At 36.5% G+C, this 19,154-nt stretch overlaps 2 protein-coding genes and 1 long non-coding RNA gene across 3 annotated transcripts; all 3 read right to left on the bottom strand.

Annotated features, from left to right (window-relative positions):
• Positions 1-2,320: 2,320 nt before the first annotated feature.
• Positions 2,321-5,241, bottom strand: LOC103956503 (phosphoglycerate mutase-like protein 4). The gene is given in 8 exon segments (XM_018649708.2): positions 2,321-2,591; positions 2,594-2,719; positions 2,936-3,011; positions 3,299-3,430; positions 3,706-3,816; positions 3,927-3,977; positions 4,789-4,867; positions 5,006-5,241. Coding segments are annotated over 8 exon segments (657 nt in total). The 5' UTR covers positions 5,026-5,241; the 3' UTR covers positions 2,321-2,529.
• A 3,711-nt stretch (positions 5,242-8,952) lies between these two features.
• LOC103956502 (phosphoglycerate mutase-like protein 4) lies at positions 8,953-11,480 on the bottom strand. The gene is made up of 7 exons (XM_048571356.1): positions 11,237-11,480; positions 11,034-11,112; positions 10,574-10,624; positions 10,349-10,459; positions 9,919-10,050; positions 9,556-9,631; positions 8,953-9,339 (listed from the first exon to the last, which is right to left on the bottom strand). Exons 1-7 carry the CDS (start codon positions 11,359-11,361, stop codon positions 9,146-9,148), a joined length of 768 nt encoding a protein of 255 aa, XP_048427313.1. The 5' UTR covers positions 11,362-11,480; the 3' UTR covers positions 8,953-9,145.
• A 4,927-nt stretch (positions 11,481-16,407) lies between these two features.
• On the bottom strand, positions 16,408-17,882 carry LOC125471192. The gene is made up of 2 exons (XR_007253460.1): positions 16,824-17,882; positions 16,408-16,699 (listed from the first exon to the last, which is right to left on the bottom strand). It is a non-coding gene; the product is annotated as an uncharacterized LOC125471192 (long non-coding RNA).
• Positions 17,883-19,154: the final 1,272 nt, after the last annotated feature.

Raw genomic sequence — 19,154 nt, 5'->3', positions numbered from 1 at the left:
TAGCTTTTTTTGAAAACTGAAGATTTGTTAATTATAAAAACTAAAACTAAGAAATTAAAAACTACTTTTTTAAGTTTTTAACTTTTGATGGTTTTGATTTTTTACTTTCCATTTTTTAAAGAAATAAAAACATAAAACTGAAATGGTTATCAAACGAGACATTACTATTAAAAATGGCACATGAGTGAGGATATATGAAATGACAATAGATATACAGTTTTTAGGAATTAGTTTTCATATATAATATCAAAAGTATGTTTATTTTTAAGATTTGTTATTGGCTTTCCGAAAATAATTTTGCACTTGTCAATATTTTTTTTCCATTTGTTAGGGGGGCGGATTATGACTTTTTTTTGGGGTTTTGTTGCCCCCGCGCCGCAGGCGGGGGCGGGGGGGGGGGTGGTGTGGGGTGTGTGGGTACCTTCCCTCATTCCAATTAGAGAAACAATTCCAGCTCACACAATAATGTCGTAATTGATGTTGGAATACACAGAATGCGGGAATGCGGGATTAACGTTGAGGCTTGTGGCCATTAGAAATCCAATGATAAAAAATCAATAGTACTCTTAAGTCCATTCCTAGTATCTTATTTCCCCACCTATTATAAAATAATACTCTTATTGACAAATTTATCATGGTATAAAATGACCTTCACAGACCTAAAAATCAACCAATTATGTATTGCCACATAATTATTAGTTATATTGATTCTTTTTAATCAAATTAGTAGTTATACTGATAAAATAGAAACTAAATATCATAAATAAGAAAAAAATATCATAAATCCCACAAGCTTTCTAGGAAAGGAAGTTCAAAAATTAAACTTATCAGGAAGAGGGGATTTTGGACTAGATAGAGCAAAACCTTGAGGCTTACAATATAGCACATGTAGTGGAAGATGTTATCAAGCTTCACCAAAGAGTAGAGCAAGTTAGTCTTCGAGACTTGTAACATCCCACATCGACCAACGGAGAGAGGGTGATGTGCCTTATATGTACATGCCCACATCTTACAACACAAGGCTTTTGGGAGCTCACTGGCTTCGGGTTCCATTGGAACTCCGAAGTTAAACGAATTCGAGCAAGAGCAATCCTAGGATGGGTGACCCACTAGGAAGTTCTCATGTGAGTTCCTAGAAACAAAACCGTGAGGATGTGGTCGGAGCCCAAAGCCGACAATATCGTGCTACGGCAGAGTCGAGACTGGGATGTGACGGAATGGTATCATAATCACTCTGCCGTGTGGTGCAAGTGTGCCGATGAGGACATCGAACCCCTAAGAGGGGGTGGATTGTAACATCCCACATCGACGAACGGAGAGAGGGTGATGTGCTTATATGTACATGCCCACCTCCTATAGCACGAGGCCTTTTGGGAGCTCATTGGTTTCGAGTTCCATCGGAACTCCGAAGTTAAGCGAGTCGAGAGTGGTCCTAGGATGGGTGACCCACTAGGAAGTTCTCTTGTGAGTTCCCAAAAACAAAACCGTGAGGGCGTGGTCGGGGCCCAAAGTGAACAATATCGTGCTACGATGGAGTCGAGCTCGGGATGTGGTGTGGGCCTAGGCCAGGATGTGACAAGACTATTATAATGTTGAGATAGATGAGGAGAGAAGCTTATAGTCCATATTATATTAGGGGACTCACGGATCCGACACTCGTTGAACCCCGATCATGTTTGATGTTTTGGAACAATTTGGATACCTACCATATATTGAATTTGGAGGAATTTGATGTTAGAGAAAGTCATTGCAGCACCAAATTATGAGTGAAGCTCTTCCAATTTAATCACACTCTCTCTTGCGCGGTCTGAAATCAATTGGAAACAATAGAAATTGGGTACTGGAGCGACTTTTGAGACGTGGTGGTGCTGCAATGGTTGGCGATCGAGAAGGGGCGCTGGGTGTTAGGGATTTGCGGAGTCGGTAGTGATAGTTTTGCAAATTTTCTAGGGAGAGGACTGTTGTCTGATGGTGATATTTGAAGTTCTTGGGTATTTTCATTTAGTGATAATTGGCTTTTTAAAATATGTAATAATTTTTTTAAAGCAAGAAAAAATTGAAAAAGAGATATGTAGGGTTATTTTAGAAATAATGGCAAGTGGGAAAAGAGTTGTATTTTTTCACTCTTTATGGTGGGTGTAAATATAAGGTAGATAAGAAATAAAACATTGGAATGAGTATATATCACCATTCAAAACTAATGGCGAAAAAAATCTGAGTGTATAGAATACTTTAGAACATAGTAGAATTTTTGGATAGATTGCATTTTTTAAATGATAAATTATCTTATGCATGAACTTCATCCAATTCAAGAACCATATCAATACAACATATTATATATTATCATTCGATTGTAAAAACATATCACCGGCGTGAATTTACGCCGCCTTAAAGAGATGATTCAGTATCACCTAAATGAAATTGTTACTGAATAGTGACTAGGCAGTTCCAGTATTCAATTCATTATTACAAATTGCGAGAGAACCCGAAACACGGTCGAACCAGATTTTTCGTCCCCACAGAGAGCTGTTACAGAAAATCTGTTTGGTTGAGGTGGCTAACATCACCCAAGGATTTTACGGTCCATTTTCGTCATCGTACAAGTGAAATATATGGATCGATGTATTGGCCACTTTGCCTATAAAATCGCCATTTGGGTAACCCTTCCTGAGTAGTGTTTCTATGACTCCCCCATGAGTGACCGCAACTACTCGCTCTCCTGCAATTGTAACAAGCCGGGATATAAACATTCAGATTGTCATTTGTGTCGCCATTGATCTAAATTGGCATTTGTTAGCGCGGCTTAGTTATGACATGTGTTGCGTTCGACAAAGAACCAGTTAGTTTTGTTATGTACTCATGTAATCTCAAAGAAAAAGTTTACAAATTCCATAGCAGTATAATACAAATGAGACATCTTCCCGTGATAATATACCTTTGTGTTTATCGCCAATCTGCTGCAACGAAGATGTGCAGCGTTGATGATGTTGATCAAGACTTTCTTCAGCACCCTGCATGTGTAGGATAATGGAATAAACATAAATGTGTGTTGTATGATTTGGCAAGAAAGAACAATACTGACATTACAATCCTATATGCTATGAGTCGTCTCTCTTCGAGTGCGAAGACAGGCAGTACCAAGATTTCAGAAGACAGTCCAAAATCAAGGCGCACGGATCAATTCCATAAAATCTCTCATTGGAGTACTTTTATAATCCGGATGTTAGATCTACTTACAAAATTCAAACAAGTACCAACTGTTATATGCTTAAACTCAAAGTACAAGAAGATTGCTTACCGGGAAATCATTACTCGTGTCACCAGATAAAAAGGCCTGGTGAACCTCAGGATAAAGTTTGGGAATTTCATGGTATACAAGTCCTTGAAGAACACCTTTATGCCTTTCTCGTAGATCAGGATCGGTTACAACCTGAATTTTAACCCAAAAGTCCCTTTACATTTGGCTTCAGATTAAAATTTGATTTGATCCAGTAGCAATTTTCTGTAGCATGTATTTAGCTGAGTTGACTCCATGTACTTATTAGCGAACCGCGGTAAACTTATACACGCAGCTAACAATTTCATGTCTGTCTATTTTTCTAGATTAGAGCATCAAGAAAGCACTTGCGGTACTACATACAGTATTTTTAATGAAATCCGCTACTACCATTTACGGAATCTGCTTTCCATTAGTAGATGACCTACCTTTAGCCCACCACACCTAGAGGCAATTATCTGTGCAGTCTCATAAGCTCGACTGAGATCGGAAGAATATACAAGGGAGATTTTGGGATCCTTGGATAATCTATCACCCAGCTTCAGGGCATAAACGAAAAATTTGTCAGACATTAACAAGCAAAGGGTAAGATTCAAAACTGTCATATGTGCTCCTCAAACAGCATGTATATATGCAGTTTGTAACTTACTGCAGCTGCTTGCTGCCTCCCAGTGTCATTTAATTCAACATCCAAATTCCCCTGCCAAACATAAATTTACTTTTTTTAGAAAAGAAGGGTAATTGCACTAATGATCAAGAAAATCTACTCATGCTTGGTGCCTGTCGTGGCAGCGACACCTTGATGCACACTTAATGTTTTTCTCTTACTTTAAATGAGCAATATAGTGTTCTTCATAGGCAGACATCAAAACCACCTCATTTTCTTTTCTCTTGCGGTTCCTTTGGAGCTACAAAATGCTCCTAAGAAAGCGTGGCGTGTGTGATGCATGATCATTTTTGACAGGAAAGAGAGCAGATGTCCACTTTAAATCATAGAATTGAAGTTACAAGGGGCAAAGTGAACTATTCCAAAATTCACCTACTAAACACAAACATCAGTCAAAGTACAGACTACAGACGGTATTCCTCTAATTTACTGAAAACAAAGAAACCAGAAAAGCCTTACTTAATCAGCAATTCAAAGCCAGTAGAAAGGCATGCAGATATATAAATGACGAACGAAAAATACGTTACCCTACCAGCACTGCCAATGACATAGTCACGTAATAGCAAAAAATGTCCATTGAGGATAAAACAACATTATGGTTCCATAACAATTTCTGATAGAACGAACATCTATACATGGCGTTATTTGAACTCTAAATTCCATTTTCATTGTCTTAATGATTACTTGCTTAACAAGTAAATTTGATATTATCCGGAGTTTAGAATTAGAACATATTAAGATTTTAGATTGTGCTATGACTATGAGCATATCAGTTAACACAAAACTCACACCTCTACTCATCAAACAACTAACAAAATGACGTAGTTTAAGTGAAAAAGAGGACCTGGATTCGACCCTCAGCATTCCAGACTGTTTCGCCGTGACGCACTACAATGATCTCCGCGTAATCCGAGTCAACACAGCTGCATTGAATCCACAAGATTAAGAAAAGGATTGAATTTAAAGCTTCATTTTCTTCAATTTATTGACGAAGTATGCGATCGGAAGGAAACGGAGAATTGAGGTACAAGCCTACAAGGAGAATGAGAGGGAGATCGGACCAGGAATGGGCCTCCGCCATGGATGAATCGAGAACTGACGACGCGGCGGTACTGAGTCAACGCTGAGCTGCGAGCTCCGTGAGGCGCGAAGGGGTTGAGTGAAAGTGAGAGGATGAGAACTTAAGAGTGCGCATTGCAATCATTGTTAATTAAATAGAAGAAGAGTCTATTGTTTGCGAAAAGACATGGAAATTGCCTGGAATCTAATCTTCGTTGCAGGCGTTTACTTTCCCACCAAATATAAAAAATTGTCACAGTTTTTTGTCTTTTATTTGTGCATAAAAAATGACGATGGTTTGAAATCACGTGATTTTGCTCTATAAATGCTACAATTTTTTTAACCTCGATGAGTTGTTATTACTTCTGATTCTTTATGAAATGTTTATTTTTCTGAGCGGTTTCAACTATATGATCATTTATCCTCTTTTTGTTATAAGCAATATTTTATATGACCTGGTAATAAAATTATTTAAAGCTTTTTAATCCGAGTCAACACAGCTGCATTGAATCCACAAGTTTATAAGAACCATTGAATTTAAAGCTTTTCTTCTTTCTTTTTTTTTTTTTTTTTTTTCAGTTTATTGACGAATTATGCGATTGGAAGGAAATGGAGGATAGGATTACAAGGAGAATGAATCGGGAGCTGACGACGCCGCCGTACGAGTCAACGCTGAGCTGCAAGCTACGTGTGGCGCGAGGGGGTTGAGTGAGAGGGAAAAAAAATCCTCGCTGAATCATTTTTATAAGGATCAGTGATCGTAGCCGTTCATTGTACATTATATGATTAGTTTTCGTTAGCTACTATTTATATTTAACTTTAAATTTTAAATTCAAAATAATTTTTGACCGTACAATGTACAATAAACGATCACGATCACGAGATTGAGATTCTGTAATCCACAGAAAAGGATTCTTTTCCGAGCGAAAGTTATAGGAGAGGACTCAGACAGCGCGTTGCAGTCGTTGTTAATTAAATAGAAGAAGAATCTGACTGTTTGTGAAAAGACACGCAACTTGCCTGGAATCTAGTTCTTTTGACCGTTTACTTTCCCACCAAATAATGGTATAAATACTGAAGATAAAAAATTAAAACTATTTTTTTGTAGTTTTTATAATAGGAAACTTTATTTTAATAATTGGCGATGATGACATTTAGAGTAAACTATGAGTAAGATCAAAATTTAATTTTAATCTCTTATTTATTAATCATCGCATTTATTAATTAATTTTGATGTTTTAATTATTTCTCTTTTTTCTTCGTAATTTTAATGTGTTAATTATATTTCATTATAATTATAATTTTTATTTCATTCATTGTAATATATTTTGTTGTAAGCCTTAGATAAACTAATTTTTGTTATACAATATATTTAGATATACCTTGTCTTCTTCATTTAGATACATCAAATTCATTATAATACATTTCGGTGCATACATTTAAGTACTCACATTTCAGTATATATATTTTGATACAAATATTTAGGTACATTAATTTAATATAATACATTTCGGTAATAACATTTAAATATATTAATTGAGTCTTTCAACTTTGAAGAATGCTAAATAAAACTAATAAATTTAAAAACTTTTTTTGGTCAAAAAATAAATTAAAATGTGTTTATTAATAAATTTAAATATTTAATGGGAGACATTGAATAAAATAAAACATTAGTTAATTTGAATTAAGCACACATCAATGGACTATAATCAATACGTAATCTAACACTAGATTTTTATTAAATCTCAATCTTCCTCAAGGGTTGTTTTATTGGCACCCATATATACTGTTGAATGCACTCCAGATACTTAAAACATCCTACACATACTTGTTTTTTTTTAAAACAAATAATATTATCTACACTAAGAGAATGGGTGCTAATAGAAAAGTTGTTTTATATCTGGCTTGGTTTTGATCTTTATGTCACATTGTTTTCGATTGAAAACAGTGACTAAAAAAGTTTTTGATTTTAAAAATAAATTAAAATTAAAAACTAAAATAGTTATCAAACAAGCTTTTAATTTTATTCATTTATTAAAAATGGCATATGAGTTATATATATACATACATATGTATATATATATATATATTAATTTTTTTAATCTACTAGAGGGATAATATTTGCAAATTCAGTTAGTTGAGATTATCATGCCCCCGATCTTGAGATACGTCAGGATCAACATGTGACGTCGCCAAGTACCTGTACATCTCTCATGTCTCACCTCCAAGGCATGACCCAAAACCCAATCAATGGTTCCACTACGCAGTAATTCTTCTTTTATTCCATGGCTATATTTAAACTCTGTTAGACTGACTACGTACCTTAAAATGGAATCAAGTCATTCTCAATTCACCATTATTAACCCCGACGTTTCTGTCACATCCCCGCCCGGGCTGAACCACTTCCCGAGCCCGCTCCACCACCGTAGCACGATATTGTCCGCTTTGGGCTTACCATTCCCTCACGGTTTTGTTTTTGGGAACTCATGAGCAACTTCCCAGTAGGTCACCCATCATGGGATTGCTCTAGCCCCCTTCTCGCTTAACTTCGGAGTTCCTACGGAACCCGAAGCCAATGAGCTCCCAAAAGGCCTCGTGCTAGGTAGGGATGAGAATATACATTTAAGGATCACTCCCCTGGGCGATGTGGGATGTCACAATCCACTCCCCTTAGGGGCCCGACGTCCTCGTCAGCACACACGCGACCAGGGTTAGGCTCTGATACCAAATTATCACATCCCGGCCCGGGCGGGACCACTTCCCGGGCCCGCTCCACCACCGCAGCACGATATTGTCCGCTTTGGGCTTACCATTCCCTCACGATTTTGTTTTTGGGAACTCACGAGCAACTTCGCAGTGGGTCACCCATTATGGGATTGCTCTAGCCCCCTTCTCGCTTAACTTCGGAGTTCCTACGGAACCCGAAGCCAGTAAGCTCCCAAAAAGCCTCGTGCTAGGTAGGGATGAGAATATACATTTAAGGATCACTCCCTTGGCGATGTGGGATGTCACATTTCTCATGGCATCTCTTAGCAGGAAAATAACATAAAGTTCCAGAATCACTCCATGAAATTCAACAAGTATAATTCACTAGATTCTAGATTACTTCAAAAAAATATATAATAACCAAGAATTCCTTTTCATCCATCACATACCTCACACTATCTTCCAATGACAAGTCAACAATCACAAGAAAATAATTGATCCGATGAATCAAAGAAGCACCATATTAACATTTAATTACGTTAATCATCCATTAAGACCAAATATCACTTCACTAAGATTAATGGAGCCAACCACTGTAAAGTCTATCGTATTTCCTTCAATTCGGAAGATTTGTATGTCGGATTTCTGATTAGTAGATTCCAAAGGTCCTTAAATAATACATACAAAAACATACTAAAATTCGATAACGATCCATCAGTTGGTAGTCAAGAGTCCATAATCTAAGATTCTTCAATCCGAAAGATCCCTACATTGGATTTCTGATATGTAAGTCTCTAATGTTCTCATATACTACGTACAATAACATATTAAAATTTCATATATATTGTCATTTCGTGTATGAAAGTTTATTTGTTTTTAAGAATTGCTATTGGCTCTCTAAAAATAATTTTACACTTAGTTATTTTTTTTTTCCATCCGTAAGGGGTGGATTGTGACTTTTTTGGAAGGAGAATACTTCCTTCATTCCAATTAGAGAACGATTCCAGCTCACATGATAGTGTCCTAATTGATGTTGGAATACAATGATGCGGGATTAATGCTCCGACGCATCCTATACACCGAGGTTTTAGGCTGTTAGAAATCCAAGACCAAGAATTAATTGGCAAAACCTCAGTGCATAAGATACTTCGGAGCATAGATATATAGTAGAATTTTTAACAGATTGCATTTGTTAAATGATAAATTATCTTATGCTTGAACTTCTTCCAATCCAATAACCATATCAAGCAATACAACATATTATTCTCATTCGATTGTAAGAACATAGGCCATCTTAATGCGATAATCCAGCATCAGCTAAATGACATTGTTACTGAATAGTGACTACGCAGTTCCAGCATTCAATTCATTACTACAAATTGCGAGAGAACCCGACACACGGACTAAGCAGATTTTTCGTCCCCACCGAGAGCTGATTACAGAAAATCAGTTTGGTTGAGGTGACTAACATCACGCAAGGATTTTACGGTCCATTTTTCGTCATCGTACAAGTGAAATACATGGATCGATGTATTGGGTATAATTTTGCCAATAAAATCGCCATTTGGGTAACCCTTCCTGAGGAGTGTATGTATGACCCCCCCATGGGTGACCGCAACTACTCGCTCTCCTGCGATTGTAACAAGCCGGATATAAACATTCAGATTGTAATTTTAGTCGCCACTGATCTAAATTGGCATTTGTTATTGCGGCTTGGTTATGACATGTGTTACATTCGACAAAGAACCAGTTAGTTTTCTTAATTACTCATGTAATCTCAAAGAAAATATTTACGAATTCCGTAGCAGTAAAAATACAAATGAGACATCCGCCCGTGATAACATACCTTTGTGTTTATTGCCAATTCGCTGCAACGAAGATGTGCAGCGTTGATAATGTTGATCAAGACTCTCTTCAGCACCCTGCATGGGTAGAATAATGGAATCAACATAAATTTGTATTGTATGATTAGGCAGGAAAGAACAATACTAATATTGCAATCTTATATGCCATGAGTCCTCTCTCCCCGACTGTGAAGACAGGCAGTACCAAGATTTCAGAAAGACAGTCCGAAATCAAGGCGCATGGGCCAATCCATAAAATTTCTCATTGGAGTACTTTTATAATGTGGATGTTAGATCTACTTACAAAATTCAAACAAGTACCGACTGCTGAATGCTAAAAGACAAAGTAAAAGAAGATTGCGTACCGGGAAATCTTTACTTGTGTCACCAGATAAAAAGGCCTGGTGAGCCTCAGGATACAGTTTGGGAATTTCATGGTATGCAAGTCCTTGAAGAACACCTTTATGCCTTTCTCGTAGATCAGGATCGGAAACAACCTGAATTTAACCCAAAAGTTTTTTTACATTTGGCTTCAGATCGAAATTAGTTTTTATCCAGTATCAATTTTCTGTAGCACGTGTTTAGCTGAGTTGACTCAATTTTGTTGTTTACTTATTACCAAAACGCGGAAAATTTATACACGCAGCTTCCAATTTCATGTCTGTCCAAAATTTCTAGATTAGAGCATGAAGGAAGCACTTGCGGTACTATAATTTACGGAATCTGCTTTGCTATAGTAGATGCAACAAAGAACAAATAAAAAAATAAAAAAAAATTAAAATTAAAATTACCTACCTTTAGCCCACCACACCTGGATGCAATTATCTGTGCAGTCTCATAAGCTCGACTCAGGTCTGAAGAATATACAAGGGAGATTTTGGGATCCTTGGATAATCTATCACCCAGCTTCAGGGCATAAACGAAAAATTTGTCAGACATTTACAAGCGAAGGGTACGTAAGACTCAAAACTGTCATATGAGTTCCTCAAATAGCACGTATATATACAGTTCGTAACTTACTGCAGCTGCTTGCTGCCTCCCAGCGTCATTTAATTCGACATCCAAAGTCCCCTGCCCAACACAAGTTAACTTTTTTTAGAAAAGAAGGGTGCGGTAGTCCAATAGTTTACTGAAAACAAAGAGAGCAGAAGGGCCTTACTTAAATTTTAAAGTACAGCTGAGGGTATTCCTCTAGGCTATAGATCTTGTCCTGAGCTAATGGAGAGAATTCTCATGACCAATCACCATAAGCCATTGAATTTTTATTCAACAACTACAATCATTATAACTTTAAAAGAACTTCCTGTTTGTAGTCGTTAGATAAAAATCCAATAACGATTGTAGCCGTTGGATAAAAATCCAACATTCGACGATAATTGATTATGAGGATCCTCTTCATTAGCTCAGAAGAGGATCCAAATTCATTCCCCTACTCATCAAACAACTAACAAAACAACGTATTTTAAGAGAAAAATAGGACCTGGATTCTACGGTCAGCATTCCAGACCGTTTCGCCATGACGCACTACAATGATCTCCGCGTAATCCGAGTCAACACTGCTGCATTGAATCCACAAGATTGAAAAACAATTGAATTTAAAGCTTCATTTTTTTTAAAATTTATTGACGAAGTATGCGATTGGAAGGAAACGGAGGATTGAGGTACAAGGAGAATGAGAGGGACCTGGAATCGGCCTCCGCCATGGATGAATCGGGAACTGACGCCGCAGCCGTACCGACGCTGAGCTGGGAGCTCCCTGAGGCGCTAAAGGGTTGAGTGAAAGTGAGAGGAGGGTTATGAGTGCGCATTGCAATAATTGTTAATTAAATAGAAGAAGAATCCGATTGTCTGTGAAAGGACATGGAAATTGCCTGGAATCAATTCTTTGTGGCAGGCGTTCACTTTCCCACCAGATATGCTCCGCTGACGTTAGTTCAAAGAAATTGTGGCAGTTTGCTGACGTTAGTTCAATGAAAATTGTCAGGGGTTTTTGTCTCAGATTTGTGCATCGAAAAAGAGGATGGATTGCGGTTTATGTGATTTTTGCTCTCTAGATATTAGAGTTTTCTTAAATCTTAGATGAGTTATTTTTTATTTTTTTTGTTTTTATTTTTATTATTATTATTATTATTATTATTTTATAAACGATAGTATCTACATTAAGGCTTGGAGAGTAGGCTAAGTCTCACACTGGATAACTTATTATGTGGTTCAACTCCGCCTTTAACGAAAATCAAACATAACACATCTCACTTATAAGAGGAGATGAATACTAATAGACCATAATACTAAATGGCACATTAGATGAGTTATTATTACTTCTTATTCTCTACAATGTTTATTTTTTAGAGCGATTTCAACTACATGGTTAGCATTATGATTTGTTTTTGTGTCAAAACGGGTTTCTCCACAACTTCACAATGTTTGGCTAGCATTATGATTTTACTTGTTAATGGATGTTTGGAAGATGCATAATAAAGTAAAGTTTGAAAGTAGGCCTCCTTATTTTTTATGCTTATGTTGTTCTACTTTGCCTGGATTAGGTAGGTTGGAGTGTTCACTCATGGTCATGTACGTCATATTTTGGGTAAGCAATTTTTGGTCTCTCTTAGAATCTTGGGTCCTGTAAAGCTTCTTTTATAGTTCATGTTCTTTGGCATGCCCCTCCATTTCCATAGGTCAAAGTGAATAAGGATGACATTGCTAAAGGTAACCCAGATCTTGCGGCTTTTATATGGTGGGGTTTTCCGAGATTCTGCAGGTTATTTTCTTGGTGGTTTCTCCCTGAGTTTGGGCCATCGTACTTCTTTCTGTACAGAGCTTTATGCTATCATCCTTGCTACGGAGTTGGCTCATGCGCGGGGTTGGCTCATGGCTATTCTAATGTGATATCTTGCTTTGCTTCTAGTTCTTTTTCTCCTTCTTGGTCGCTCCGGACTCGTTGGAAAAACTATATTTCTACGTTACAACACATGGTTTACTGTTGCTCCCATACATTTCGAGAAAAGAAGGCATTTGTTGACATATTGGCCACTTTAGAGCTTCTTTCATCTTCACTTGTTTGGCATGTTGCTCCTCTTATGAAGATTCTTCTTTTTTCTACATTCAAATTTCTTGAGCATGCCGGCTTACATGTTTATCTCCCCTTTTTTATGTGTGATTTTCTTTTTTACCTAATTCTTTTGGATTTTACCTTTTGTTTTGCAGTTTATCATCCAAGTTCTTACCTTGTAGCTTTTATTTTAGAGGGGTTTGGTCATAGATCTCCCTTCCTTTTATTATATGTTCTTTTTATCAGGAATAAGATTTATGCTTCCTCTCTTTTCTTGCATTTTCTTTTCAAGAAGGTAATGTTTATTCCCTCCTCTTTTTTTGTATTTCGGTTTTCTTGCTTTATGAGGGGTAAGGTTTATGTCTACCTAATTAGGTGTAATTTTTTTTCAAATCAATAAAATTTCGTCGTACCGTCGAGATTTTCCAAAAAAAAATTGAAAAATGAAAACTTGTATGGTATAAAAATTGAAAATAAAAAACTAAAAGCTACTTTTTTTTAGTTTCATAATTTGGCTTGATTTTGATTTTCATGCATCGTATATTTGAAACTGAAGGCAATTACTAAACAAGCTTTTAGTTAAAAAAAAAACAAAAAAAATAAAATTAAAAACTAGAATGGTTATCAAATGAGCATTTCATTAAATTTATCGATTTCAACAAAAAGGGCATGTAAGTGACAATATATGAGATCATTAATTTTTTAGTAGAGTTTGGTGACTCTTAGAGCAGTTCCACGGTAGGAAAGGTCCCCTAGGCAATACACTATGCTATCCATCTAGTGAACAGTAACTGTCATTAATGAACAGTAATCGCCTTTTGCATCTCCACCATTACACTTCAATAACCCTGGCAATAGGTAATAAAATATTAATATTTATTTTATTCATAAAATAATACCAAGATAATTAAAAAAAGACAAAGAAAAGCAGCATCTCTCTCTGTTGAAACGAACACAAAGTAATCGACAAACAGCGGAAGCCACCGCCTGTGGCTCCTCTTCTTCTTCACCTTCTTCACCATCGCATTCACCCTCACTCTCATCAGCACCACCATTCACCAAACCCTCCCCACCTCCTCCCTCACCCCCACACCCGTACTCCCCCTCCCACTCGCCGTCAGCACCCCACATGTCCCCGCCGGAACTCACCTCCATATCCTTCGACCTCACCCACCTCTGCGCACCCAACTGCAATTTCCTCGTTTTCGGCCTCACCGATCCAGAACCTAACAGAAAAAAAAATTAAAAAAGGCGTCTGACATCAGACCACTTCAGGCTCTCGGGCTGGCACGAATCCACCGACCTGGCGCTCGAGCCTGCTCGGGCTCCCTCGCCAGCCAATGTTGGACTTCCTCCCTCGGGCAATCAGGCCTTGTGCTGAAGGCTGTCCATCAGGCAAAAGTTCCCGCTGGAGCTGCTCTTAAGGCCTAAACCTTGGTTTGGTGACTATTAAAGTGTTCTAAAAATCGGTCTAGGCGGCCGCCTAGGCGCTGGGCGGTGGCCAACCACCGGGATTAACTCTTAATCGGGAGAAAAATTAGGGAAGGAATTAGGCGGGCGCCGAGGCGGCTTGGGCGTCCTAGGAGGCCGACTGGTTGGCCTAGGCGGTCTGGAATTTCAATTTTTTTCTGTTTTCAAACTTGAGAAAGGATGAGTGCAACATGTTCTGGAATTTCTAAGTTTTGCAGGTTTCAGTTCTTGCGAAGAAGAAAGGAGGAAGAAGATGAGAAAATGAGTTTCTCTCTCATCCTTTCATTCTCACGTGACCACCCTCAAACTTTCCCATTTAATTTATTTTTTAATTTCGTCCAATCACGATTGGACAGCTAGCATTAAGTTTACCTTTCCATAAAAGAAAAATGGGCTGTCAATGCTCAAAATCAAGATACTATTTGATTGTTTAAAATTTTACATTTAAAGGAAAGAATAAAAAAGAATAAAAGATGGTCTCCTTTGTCTATGAGTCTATTGCTGATGTGAGTGATGGGAACGAGGGGAGTGGTCACACCACACACGTTGTGGTTGAAATGGGGAAGGATGCTTTTTTGACCGATTTTGGTGTTCCAAAGTTCAAAGTGGGACACCAACTCAGATAAAATCATAAATAGAAGAGAGAGGATTTCATTGGCAATAGATGTGCGTGGTTTGGTTAGGGGATGCTTAGCATGGCTTCCTAATAGTTTTATTATGAACCATTCAACCTATTACGTGGGATTTTTACTTTTATTTTTAAAAACTTAGATATAGTCATTCAAAATGTCTTAAATTATATGGCATATATGCTTAATGTATTTCTAAATTTTAGATTTGTTAAATATTCTTTTTGTATTTTATTATTCTTTTATTATCTTATCTATTGATTTTATACAAGTATAATGTTTAATGTGTCAATATGCATTTATTTACAAGATATACAAGAAATTTACCTAAATCTGCCTAGGCCGCCTAGGCGCCCGCCTAGATCCCACCTACCCATCTAGGTGCTAGACTCCAGCCCGCCTCAGCGCTTAGCGGTTTTTAGAATCTTGCTCTTAAGTAGAGTTTGATAAACATTTTAGTAATTATATTTAGTTTTCAGGCTTTGCTTGGTAATGTTTATCTGATTTTTAATAATACCAAAATATGAAAATTAAAAATCAAAATCAAATAAAGGCATTTGCCTTAACCATTTTATTTATATTCGCAAGGCAGAAGAACTCATGGTTAAACATTCATATAATGACCAAATTATTCATTTAATTATAGGTTAAGAAATAAAAAATAAAAAAAGTTATGGACAAGATGGTAAAAATGTGCAAATGAGCTATAGAGAGAGAAACGTGAGGGGAGTGTGTGACGGGAACATAACCAGTACATCAAGTGTTATAATAAAATTGGTTGAAAGTTTAGAATTTTTTTTAATTAATTGTTTAGGCCACTTGGTTTAATTAAAAAGAGTTTTAATAAAACATTCTCGGTACTGTTTACTTTTCACAAAAAATAACATTTTTACCTTTTCTAATACTATTCACTTACACATTTATTTGTCATTTTTTATTAAAACCAAAGTTTTTGAGAATTTTTAGTTAATTTTTCTTTAATTAAGGGAGTTAGTTTTCCTTGTCATTTTTTATTGTTGTTTTCCACAACCTTAACCAAAGTTCTAGACTGGCGGCCGCCAACCCTCGTTTAATTACATGCTTTTCCTGGTCATTTTTTATTAGCGTCTCCCACAGCCTTAACCAAAGTTCTTGACTGGCGGCCACCTCATTTGCGTCTTACTGATTGGCAGTGTCCTACTGTTTTCTTTTGTTTGGGGAACAATTTTTTATTTTTTATTTTTTTATCTCAAATAATTGAGACCTTTAACATTATTGGTTTAATCTCTCATAAGAATAGGAATAGTTTATTAACATAAGGAAAAAGTTTGGTACTTGGGATTAAATTCTATAGTTAAATTATGTTTTTTTTTATACAAACGATATTTTAGGAGAAAGATTTGAACACAAGTCTTAAATTTGTGAGTTATTCAATCTGTTTTTGGGCATCAAATATGGCCTAAATGACCAAGTTTGTTCTAATTATGAGGCGGGCATCAACGAATTGGCAAAGACTAGATAATTTATCCATGTTTCAGGTTTCTCGGGTTCCATAAATTACTGTGTATTGACGTGTAAATAAAAATAGCAATTTCAGTAGGTAAAGTGATAACTTCAATAGTATAACTAAAACATCAAGAAGGCATCGATCCCAAACACAAAACCTAAAAGGGCAATAAAATCAACACGTCTCAAGAATCAAAACTAAAGCGAACAAAAACAACTAAATAACTAAGGAGTTTAGGATAAAAATTGTGAACGTAATATTAAATACTACAGAAAGTCGATGGTTTGAATTGAGAACTAAATATCTAAAACGGTTAATAGAAAATGGTGAACGTTGAAAAGAAATAAACCAGTTAACTTGCTAATAGCAAGTAAATGTCTGGTTGGCTCTCTATCCTCTCTATCCTTTCTCTTTCTGATTTAGTAAATGTCTGGATTCTACGGTCAGCATTCCAGACCGTTTCGCCATGACGCACTACAATGATCTCCGCGTAATCCAAGTCAACACGGCTGCATTGAATCCACAAGATTGAAAAACGATTGAATTTAAAGCTTCATTTTTTTTTAAATTTATTGACGAAGTATGCGATTGGAAGGAAACGGAGGATTGAGGTACAAGGAGAATGAGAGGGACCTGGAATCGGCCTCCGCCATGGATGAATCGGGAACTGACGACGCCGCCGTACCGACGCTGAGCTGTGAGCTCCGTGAGGCGCTAAGGGTTGAGTGAAAGTGAGAGGAGGGTTAAGAGTGCGCATTGCAATAATTGTTAATTAAATAGAAGAAGAATCCGATTGTCTGTGAAAGGACATGGAAATTGCCTGGAATCAATTCTTTGTGGCGGGCGTTCACTTTCCCACCAGATATGCTCCGCTGACGTTAGTTCAAAGAAAATTGTGACAGTTTGCTGACGTTAGTTCAATGAAAATTGTCAGTGGTTTTTGTCTCGGATTTGTGCATCGAAAAAGAGGATGGATTGCGGTTTATGTGATTTTTGCTCCCTAGATATTAGAGTTCTCTTAAATCTTAGATGAGTTATTTTTTATTTTTTTTTGTTTTTATTTTATTATTATTATTATTATTATTATTTTATAAACGATAGTATCTACATTAAGGTTGGAGGGTAGGCTAAGTCTCACACTGGGTAACGTATTATGTGGTTCAACTCCGCTTTTAGCGAAAATGAAACATAACACATCTCACTTATAAGTGAAGAGGAATACTAACAGACCATAATACCAAATGGCACATTAGATGAGTTATTATTACTTCTAATTCTCTACAGTTTTTTGGAGCGATTTCAACTACATGGTTATTTATACTTTTCTTGTTACAAACAATCTTCTATATGGCCCGGCATTAATCTATTGTTCATATCTTGTTTTAGAATTATCGCTGAGCAATTGGTATGGTTCTAGTACTTCTCTTTTGATTGATAAGTGGTTGGTTATGCCTATTATGGACGCTGTTGCTGCTACTGAGCTTGCTCCTTCTCTATTTCAGACAAAAGTCTCAGACATTATGATATGGGAAAATCGGTTATTCCTTCTTCTTTTTTTCTTCTACTTTTCCAGAGTTAGATAAAGAGATTTTAGAGATGCCTCTTATAATTGATGAGGAAAAGGATTGTTAATCTAGGACGCACATTTGGAGATTTTTCATTTTCTGATTGCTATGAAACTGTACCTCGTCAGTTTCCTATTAAAAGTTAGTCTTCCATTATTTGGCATCCTTTCATTCTAGTTTGCTACTTTATTTTAGTTTGGTTGATTCTTTTTAATAAGCTACCAAAAGAGGATCAACATCGAGTACGGGACATTCCTCTATTTCCAATTTTTTAGTTGTGAATTTGCACAACATGCTTAGTGTTAGAACTAAATTCGCGCACTACCTTGAGGGGTGGGGATGCACAAACTCGATTACCTATAAAATAACAAATAACCGTAAGTAACCTAAGGATCGGTAGGGTACTGGTCAAAGACTCTTCGACGGTCAAGTTAGTAAGCAATATTTGAGACTCAAGCAGTATGCAAGATAATAAGTGTACAATAATTGTGTTACCAGAGATGAACCCTAAAAATGTGTATTTATACTAATTGAGATAGAGTTATTTTAGGATATATAATTTGTATTAAACCAGGAGAATCCCACAAGATATCTAGGAGTAGATATTGAATCCTCTTAGTGGTATGACTACTTGCGGTGCACACCAAATCCTTAGATTGTAGGAATCTTCTAGATTTTAGGAAACCTGGGTGATTCTATAGCATATCAAATTTATGTATCTTGCTGAACAAGCATGGTCAATCTTATTAAAGTCAATAGACTTTGCCCCCTACTTCGAGCAAGATGACAATGGAATCGCTGGTCCGTCTATGCAGCTCCGTGATGGAAGCTGTTAAGTCCATGACCGAATTTCTAAGATATTCGTATTCTGATTTGTCTTACTCCATCTCTAGAAAATCATGGTCCCACACTTAGTTATGCTTAATGTGTTTCTAAATTTTAGACTTGTTAGATATTCTTTTTGTATTTTATTATTCTTTTATTATCTTATGTATGGATTCTATACAAGTATAATTTTTTATGTGTCAATATGTATTTATTTACAAGATATACAAGAAATTTACCTAAATCTGCCTAGGCCGCTTAGGCGCCCATCTAGATCCCACCTACCCGCCTAGGCGCTAGGCGCTAGCCCGCCGCCCGACTAGTTCCTAGCGTTTTTTAAAACCTTGCTCTTAAGTAGAGTTTGATAAACATTTTAGTAATTATATTTAGTTTTCAAGCTTTGCTTGGTAATGTTTATCTGGTTTTTAATAATACCAAAATATGACAATTAAAAATCAAAATCAAATAAAGGCATTTGCCTTAACCATTTTATTTATATTCGCAAGGCAGAAGAACTCATGGTTAAACATTTATATAATGACCAAATTATTCATTTAATTATAGGTTAAGAAAT

The sequence above is a fragment of a genome, unplaced genomic scaffold, assembly GCF_019419815.1.
Source record: "Pyrus x bretschneideri cultivar Hongxiangsu unplaced genomic scaffold, Pyrus_bretschneideri_v1 Contig59, whole genome shotgun sequence".
In the NCBI taxonomy this organism is placed as follows: Eukaryota; Viridiplantae; Streptophyta; class Magnoliopsida; order Rosales; family Rosaceae; genus Pyrus; species Pyrus x bretschneideri.
Note: the sequence above shows the minus strand (reverse complement) of the source record. Positions and strands in the feature narration are given on the sequence as shown.